We start from the raw sequence: 8,690 nt of genomic DNA, 5'->3' as shown, positions 1-8,690 counted from the left end.
TTAATTCACTTAAAGTGCTAGACTCAAATTATTTGGTATTGTTTTATTTCAATTTAGTGTTTAAAAAATTCTCATTTTCAAAACACTTAAAGTAAACATTTTACTCCTTATTTCTTATTAATCACAAACTTCGATGAGAGAATCAACCCTTGAGAGAATTTCATCCCATAATCGATTAATTACAAAGGTTAGCACTCAAATTAAAGTGTAACATTTTGCAAACTTTGACAAGAAAATCAACAAGGTGTTGTTCTAGTAAATACAATGGCTGATCAACGAGGTGAACAACAAATCCAAGAGTGTTTAATTGCTGATAATCGTTGCTTAAGGGATTATGTTGTTCCTTTGGTATAAGAAATTCCAACAAGTATTCGAAGGCTAGTTATGCAAGCAAACAATTTTGAAATCAAGCCAGCTATCATCACCATGATTCAAACATTGGTTCAATTTAGTGGTTTTCCAAGTGATAATCCAAATGGCCATATATCAAACTTCTTAGAGATTTGTGACACGTTTAAGCACAATGGTGTCACAGATGATATAATTCAGTTGAGGGTTTTTCCCTTCTCTTTGAGGGATATAGCTAAGGCTTGGCTAAATGCACTCCTTATTGGCTTCATAACAACATGGGATGATCTTACTCAAAAATTTCTTGCCAAATTCTTCCCTCCAACTATGAGAGTAAAAATGCAAAATCACATTACATCATTCATGCAACAAGATTCAGAATCATTATGTGAAGCCTGGGAAAGACACAAAGAATTGCTTAGGCGTTGTCCTCATCATGGTCTCCTAAAATGGCTTCAGGTGCAGACTTTTTATAATGGTTTAAGTGGGCAAGTTCGAACCACCATTGATGTCACTGCGAGAGGAGCTTTAATGGCAAAATCAATTGATAAGGCATACGATTTGTTGGAGGAGATGGCTGCAGGCAACTACAGTGGCCAACAGAGTGAGCAACGCATAGGAGAGTAGTTAGAATTCATGATGTTGATGCTATGACAACATTATCCGCTCAGGTGGCAGCTTTAACTAAAACTCTTGAAGCTTTTGGTACTAATAATTTACAAAGTCCTTTTGTAGCTTCTGAGTTATGTGGAGATAATCATGCAAATTATCAATGTCTAAGTTTAACAAAGGCAGTGTAATTTGTGGATAATAGACAATAGAATAACCCTTACTCCAGCACTTATAACTTAGGGTGCAGGAATCATCCCAACTTCTCGTGGGCTAATAATCAAGGTTTGTCCTTAACTCCAAGGCCAAATGCACCTTTAGGATTTTGCCAGCAAGCTGACGTACCTATTTTAGAAAAGAAGCCAGTTGTGGAAAATCTACTAAGGCAGTACATGGCACAGAATGGTAGCATTATACAAAGTCAAACAGCTTTCATCTAGAGTCAAGTAGTATCAATTAGAAACCTTGAGACTCAAGTTGGTAAACTTGCCAATTTATTAAACAACCGACCTCAAAAAACATTGCCTAGTGATACAGAGGTGAATCCAAGGAGAGAAGGTAAGGAACAAGCTATGGCAATCACCTTAAGGAGTAGAAATGAGGTTAAACATAGTGTTAGGCAAGCTAATTTACAAGACTAGCTTGTTGAGAATAAAATGGTGATTGAGATAGCTAACAAGCAAAGTGAAAATAAGAAAGAAAAGGCAACTTGACCACCACCACCTTTTTCCTCAGTGCCTTAAAAAACAAAAGCTTGATAAGCACTTTCAAAAATTTCTTGAGGTATTCAAAAAGCTTTACATCAACATTCCTTTTCTCAAAAGCTTTATAGCAAATGCCATCATATGTGAAGTTTCTGAAGCACATATTGACAAAAAAGAGGAGATTGGAGGACTTTAAGACAATTACACTCATTGAGGAGTCTAGTGCAATAATCCAGAACAAGCTTCCACGAAAGCTTAAGGACCTATGGAGTTTTTCTATCCCTTGTGCGATTGGTAATTTTAATTTTTCAAAAACTTTGTGTGATTTAGGTGCCGGTGTCTCAATTATGCCTTTATCTGTTGCTAAGAGAATTGGATTAAAAGAGATTCAACCCATTACAGTCACCTTGCAACTAGCTGATATAACGATAAGGCAACCCTGTTGGGTGATAGAGGATGTCTTGCTTAAAGTTGGAAAACTATTTATTCTAGTAGACTTCATAGTACTTGAGATGGTGGAAGATCAAGAGGTTTCGATGATACTAGGACGTCCATTCTTAGCCACTACAAGCGCACTAATAGATGTAAGGGAAGGCAGAATAACCTTCAGAGTTGAAGAGGACATAGCTGAATTTACTATTTTCAATGCAACTAAGAGTCTTTCGATTACATCTCATTGCTATAGAGTGGATTTAGCCTATAAAGATCAAGGTAATCTTGTTCCACCACCTACAAGTAAGCAAGCATCAATTCTTGAATTAGAGCCACCACCACCAAAGCTCAAAACTAAACAATGTTATGATGAACATGATCCATTACCTTCGGTTAATCTTGATTTTCAAGTGGGACAAGAAGTGTTACTAACCAAATCAGTCAAGCTTCTTCCATGGAAACAAAAATCAAAGTGGTTAGGTCCTTGCAAAGTGGTTAATGTTTATTCGTGTGGTGGAATAGATATTTATAGTGAAGCTATTAAAACATTCAGAGTGAATGGGCAACGTCTCTAGCATTACTTGGGAGGTGAATTGGATCGCCAAATATTAAGTACTTTCGTTGACAATAAAAATGGGGTATCATAGTCAAGCTAGTGACTATATAGAAGCGCTTTTTAGAAGGCAACCAAAGTATATTTTTTTTAGGTTTAGTTGTTATTTTAGTTAGTTCTTGTTTTTCTATTTAAATAAGTAGTTCTAAACCTCTCCCTAGCTTGTTTGTTGAGTCTACAGGCTTGGAAAGCATGAAGATAAAGAGGATGAAAATTAAAGCTTTCAATGCACTATCACCATTTATAAGAGAATTTCTTTTCCTTATTCTTTTTAACTTTTCACATTGAGGACAATGTGCAATTTAAGTTTAGGGGAGGGTTTATTGTTATTAGTGTTTATGATAGTTTAGGTTAGTTTAGTTTCATTAATTTTTTTTTGTTCATGTGCATTTGCATTTGAACTAGATTTAATTGTGCTAGTTTTGTTTAATTTACTTATCCAAGGATGAGAACTCAGTTATATTCCTATCTTGATTCTTTGAAACATGTGAATATTGTTTGAGTGTTATGTAGATTCTCATGCTAAGATTTACTGTTAGGTTGAAATTTTTACATTTTGAGCACTATGTCTTTTGCTTAGATTTATTGTATATATTTAGAAAAGGTTTATGTGAATGCAAATTTTTGAATTATGTATTAAGTTCTAGAATTCGTTTGATTCTCTCTCAAGGTGAAATCCTAGGCTATACTCTGTTAAGGAGATGATTTAGAACATTTTTGGACCGATTGAGCCTTTTGTAGCCTTTTTTTACATAAATTATCCTTAATTTCCCCCTTTGAGCCTAATGACATCCTTTCTTTGTTTGAACACTTAATTTTTAGCCTAGACCCTTATATTATTATTTCCAACAATTATTGCATCCTTCATTCCTATGTGCATAAGTCAATTTAGGAAGTTATGAGCTAAATGGTGAAAGAGGTGGTAAAGATGAAAAATGAAGAAAAGTTCAAAATATGATTGTATTAATCTCACTACCCAATAAAATAAACAAGTTTTGGGGTGCAAAATTGAGAAAAAGAGAAAGGGAAAGAAAAAATGCAGTGTTGAAGAAAAGAAAATTTTTGATGGAAAAAGGGTATACTAAGTGAAGGAAAACAAAGCTCTGAATAGGTTCTAGATTGACTACGTGCTTAGGGTGATTTGAGCTATACATTATTCCTTATCCAACCTTAACCCTAGCCATACATTACAAGCTAATTAAAGTCCTATTGATCATTAACATAGTGTTAGACTACATTAGTGGAGAGAGAGATGAAAAGCAAACTTATGGAGTTAATTACTAATTTGAATTTTGCATAAATGTAAACTTATCCGAATTGTACAATATTCTAAGTGAAAAGATTGCACACACACACACACACACAAAATTTCACTTAATGATGAGTTTGCATTTGGATTGAAGCATGAACTTGAATAATATTTGTGTGTTGCCTAGAATTACGAATATGGATTAACTTTTGAGGATATTAACGGTGATTAATGAAATGGTGCACTTGAAATTTAGTGTTTAAGTTATTGCATGTTGTTTTATGTTTTGCTCGAGAACTAGAAAAATCTTAAGTTTGGGGGTGTGATAACTCTAGTATATAGAGTTATTTTGACACATTTTGGGAGCTTAAGTAGTTAGATCTTTGAGATTTTAGGTTTGAATCATAGCATTTTAGGTGTTTTTCTAATTTAAGTTTGATTACATGTTGAGTAATTAATTTAAGTCATTTAAGTTAAATTTTATGTTATTTTGTTTTAAATTAATTTAAGAGTAGTACTCGTAATTTCTCTTATTGCTTTTGTAGGAAATTGGATGAAAAAGGCACATTTGATGAAAATTCATGCAAGTATGGTGATGGCTTTATTCGTATATATTGTGGTATTTTGCCTATATCTCTATATACAGAACTCCAAATGAAGTGATTCGTGGACTAATAGACTTCTAAGAGAAAGTGCTACCACTTTTATGTTAACCTCTTCACCTAGTTTGGATTAGATTATGGTCAAAATATTTGTCTAATTCAAAGCACTGTAGCAGTACGCATAGAGTGAATATGATGTAGTATTTGGAGTATATCTTTCAATCCAAAAGTTCAATTGACATGATTCTTAATCCATTGAAAAGTTAAGAGATGGAGCTAAAACTTTCATGTTTACTACTTTACCCAGTTTATTGGCTCCATTAGTTTTTGATGATAATAAAACATTCTCATTCTTTTGTGTCTAATATCCTTACTTGAGTGTGCAGGACAAGAATAGTATGCTAATGCCAAATAAATTATTCAAAGAGGATATATTAAAAGTTATATGAAGAAGGAAGTTACAATTAATCAACAAGACAGAGGCCCCTTAGTCAAATAAGAAAGAGTTAGTCGGCTAAAATTCAAATTAGAAGTTGGCGGGTTCAAGAGTATTGAGAGACAGAACCAACTTAATTGACCAAGAAGTGGGTTAGTCGACTAAGAAGCTACTGCCAAAAATCAAACCTTCAAGACAGAACCAATTGGAAGCAGAAGAGAGAGACCACTTAATCGACTAAGCCATTTGTTAGTCGACTAAGGACATTCTGCTTGCAATTTTGAAGTCTACACTAAAAGACAGATTAACAGCTAGATTAGCTACCAAACTATTTCTAACTGTCAAAAACTGCCTAACTTCTATCAAAGCTGATTTTTCAAGTATAAAAGGGACTTTCAATAGCTAGAAACCAGTTTTTGGGAAGGCTTTCAAGCAAAAAGAGCTCAAAATTAACAAAAATCTCTCTGCACTTTATTGCACTCAGCGCTTATCTTTGTAGCTGTGTTTTGCACTTTAATTTGTACCACTTAGATCAACCTTGTGATCATAAGTATACTTCTATTTCATTTCTCTTTATGTTCTTAGAGTGAAAGGGTCACTCTAAGGGGTTCAATCAAGTTAGGATTGCTTGTTTAGGTAAAGGTTCTAACTTAGCTCTGAAAAGTTAGGTGTTGGGTTATAGTTGAGTCCAAGAAAAACTATTGTGAAAGGTTTTGGCTAAGCCTGGTAAAAGCCATTGTAAAGCTTAGTGAAAGCTTGTAAATTTCACCTTTTATAGTGGATTAGTTTGGAAAATCCTTGGTTGGATAATCAAGGTAGTGGATGTAGGTCTTGGACTGAACCTCTCTAAATTCCTGTGCATTGTCTACTTTGTTTTTATCTTCATTGCTTTTCAAATTAGTTCCTCATCTTGCCAAGAGCCAAAAAGTGTTATTCATCCCCCCTTTAGCACATTTAATTGGGACCAACACAATTCAGAGCCAATCAGGTTGAAAATCACGTTTGAAGTTGATAGACTGCTGCAGCACTAGGAGAACAAGGCTGCAGTGTTGGTGAAAGGAAGCTCACTATACAATTTTCTAGAGAGATCAACGTTGCAATGCTACTGTAGCAAAAAAAACAAGCACCATGGCTCAAAGAAATCAAGGCTGTGGCATTCGGCGATTTTCCAAAAATAAAAATTTGACGAGATTTTGGAAATTAGATTACTTGGAGCCTATTTAAGAGACTTTTTCAAAGATTTTAGAAAGGAGGCAACAACCAACTATTCTGGAGATTTGAAGTCAAGAACAAAGCAAGAAAAAAAGAGAATTTGAGAGAGAATTTAGATTGCAAAGCTTCAATAATTAGTTTCTTTCTTTACTTTTGTGTTTCTTTTATTTTCTTTGACTCAGATTCATGGTTAAATTTCTTTGGATGTTGTTTTTATTAATTATTATGAGCTAAATTTTTTTTTTCAAGGATTGTGGTGGATTTCAACATGTAGTTTGAATATTAATTTCTTTTTTATTTATCATGAATGGGTGTACTTTTGCTTATTCAAATTTGTTCTTAATACTTTTGATTGCTTCGCCAACAATTAACTAATTTGTGAATCTAATTAAGACTCAACAGAGAGATTTTAGATTGGACTAAGGTTTAAATTGTGAGACCTTGACGCTTATTGATCCGTAACTAGCAGTAGACACGATAACACAAACTAGGGGTAATTTCATCATTTCTCCTGATCAGCCCCTGAAATTTGTTTTCCAATGTTATTAAGGTCCAACTAGGCCTAAGGAATGAATGGATGAGGATAAGATGAAGAAGAAGATAAAAATATCGATAATTTTCACGATAGGGGTAAAACGGTCATTTTACATCTTGGGTTGAAATTTTTAAGTTTTCATGAACTCGAGTATTTCTAAACCTTTATGGACCTTGTCTCAGTGTTAAAGAAGTAAAAAGATTGCATAAAAGCAATGAAAAAAACAAAATGACAATTAAAGGCATTTTGGTAATTTTGCTAAAAATGGATAAACTTAAGCCATAAAAATCTAAGTTTCTAGGATGTTCTTCAAATTTCCGGCACTTCTTCTTCTTCTCCTTCCTCTCCCACATTCTCTCACCCCCCCGTGGAAGCTTGCCTTGAATTTCCATATATTTCCTTGAGTTAACCTCGATTTTTCATGTTTTTGTGTATCCTTTCCCAAAGTTCTTTGTGCTCTTCTACTGTCACACCATAAAAACCCTCAAAAACCTTTCTTTATTACACTATCTCACTAGTTGGACGTTCTAGAGAGAGAAAGTGAGATTTTCATGATAGTTTGAAAGCTTTTGGGAAAGAAATTCAATTACAAAGCTACCAAGGTGAGTAGTGAAATTGAGTTGATTTTTTTTAAGTTGTTGAGAATGGCTAGTGGCTAGATCGGTGAGTGTTTTGTAGTTGAGGTGGGTTATTCATTGTAGTGTGACTAGAATAGTGAAAATATATAGTCACTTAATGGTAGATGGAAGCTAGTTAAAAACAACTAGTAGAACATGATTTAGTAGATAGCTTTTAGAAATATAATTAAGCAAATTGGGTTCGTTGTGATGTTGTTGTGATGATAGGTCCCAACGAGGCCCCACAATTCCATTTGGACCATTAGTGGAGGTTGAGTCGAGTAAAGATTCAACAAGTACCGGTGAGTGAACTTGCACAAAATGTTTTGGGATTAAGGCACATGTGGTTGATTGAGACATTTTAATTGTTTTTCTATAAAATGCATGGGAACAAGCCTTTAGTGAAATGTTTTTGGTGATGCGGAACATGATTGTGATGAATCTCTATACCTTTATATGATGCTGATGGGTATATAAAAATATATGATATGTATTGCTAAGTAATTTTGTGTAATAAATGTAACCTTGCATGTGCGGAGTGGGCAGTGCATATGTTGGTTGAATGGCGATGTTGTGACAACTACAACCGTGCATATGCAGAGTGGGTAGTGCATATGCTGGTCGAATGATGATGTTGTGACACTTACAACTGTGCATGTACAGAGTGGGCAGTGCACTTGCCGGTAATGATGTACGTGTGGGGAGTGCATGTTGGCTGAGGGAGGTGGTGGAATTCGTGTTTATATATATATATATACATGCGTAGTAGAAAGTTTATGAATATAGTACATGATTGTAATGTATGTGGAATCTTGCATGTTGAATAGTGAAAGTTGTTAAGTATTTTCAAATTGATGTTTATTGCAGCAACGAATTTGGATATAGCGAAAATGGATTCTCGCTATAGCCAAAAACTCTCAAGTGGTGGTGCAGTGCTGTCACTTTGACAGTGATTTTGACCCCCTTCCCATCAGAACTAGGCAAAGTGGTAAACATTAAAGTCATATCCCTGCCTCTTAGCTTTCTAATGACCTAACAAGAATGTCAATTGAACTTCTGTAGTGGGAGATATGCTTGAAAAATCGAAACATATGCAAACCGAGAATGCCTTTTGCTGCAGCAAGAAACGTGCTGTCACGTTGCTACCTTGCTTGGTTTTGTATAAAATTTTTCTCCACTCTTTTATCTTCATGATTGAGCATGGGTCTTTACAACCCTAAGAGTTTATTTACCAATGTTCAAAACACGGGGTTTAGGGACGAAATTAAACTAAACTGCATTGTTTTCAAAACAAGTGCATCATGATTTTAAAATTTTCCTTATCAATTGCTTG

General features: G+C 34.5%; 1 protein-coding gene and 1 non-coding gene across 2 annotated transcripts; one reads left to right on the top strand and one right to left on the bottom strand.

Annotated features, from left to right (window-relative positions):
* The first annotated feature begins 384 nt into the window (after positions 1–384).
* Positions 385–975, top strand: LOC148764082 (uncharacterized). Its single transcript, XM_088803534.1, has one exon. The coding sequence runs from the start codon at positions 385–387 to the stop codon at positions 973–975; it is 591 nt and encodes a 196-aa protein (XP_088659660.1).
* Positions 686–791, bottom strand: LOC148764083 (small nucleolar RNA R71). Its single transcript, XR_016024902.1, has one exon. It is a non-coding gene; the product is annotated as a small nucleolar RNA R71 (small nucleolar RNA).
* Positions 976–8,690: the final 7,715 nt, after the last annotated feature.

Source organism: Theobroma cacao, chromosome 2 (genome assembly GCF_053813885.1).
Source record: "Theobroma cacao isolate CCN51 chromosome 2, ASM5381388v1, whole genome shotgun sequence".
In the NCBI taxonomy this organism is placed as follows: domain Eukaryota; kingdom Viridiplantae; phylum Streptophyta; class Magnoliopsida; order Malvales; family Malvaceae; genus Theobroma; species Theobroma cacao.
This window is presented reverse-complemented; position numbering and strand designations above follow the sequence as displayed.

What these genes read in the sequence shown, in the direction of transcription:
- LOC148764082 (XM_088803534.1), top strand. Translation starts at nt 385, where the DNA reads ATGCAAGCAAACAATTTTGAAATCAAGCCAGCTATCATCACCATGATT.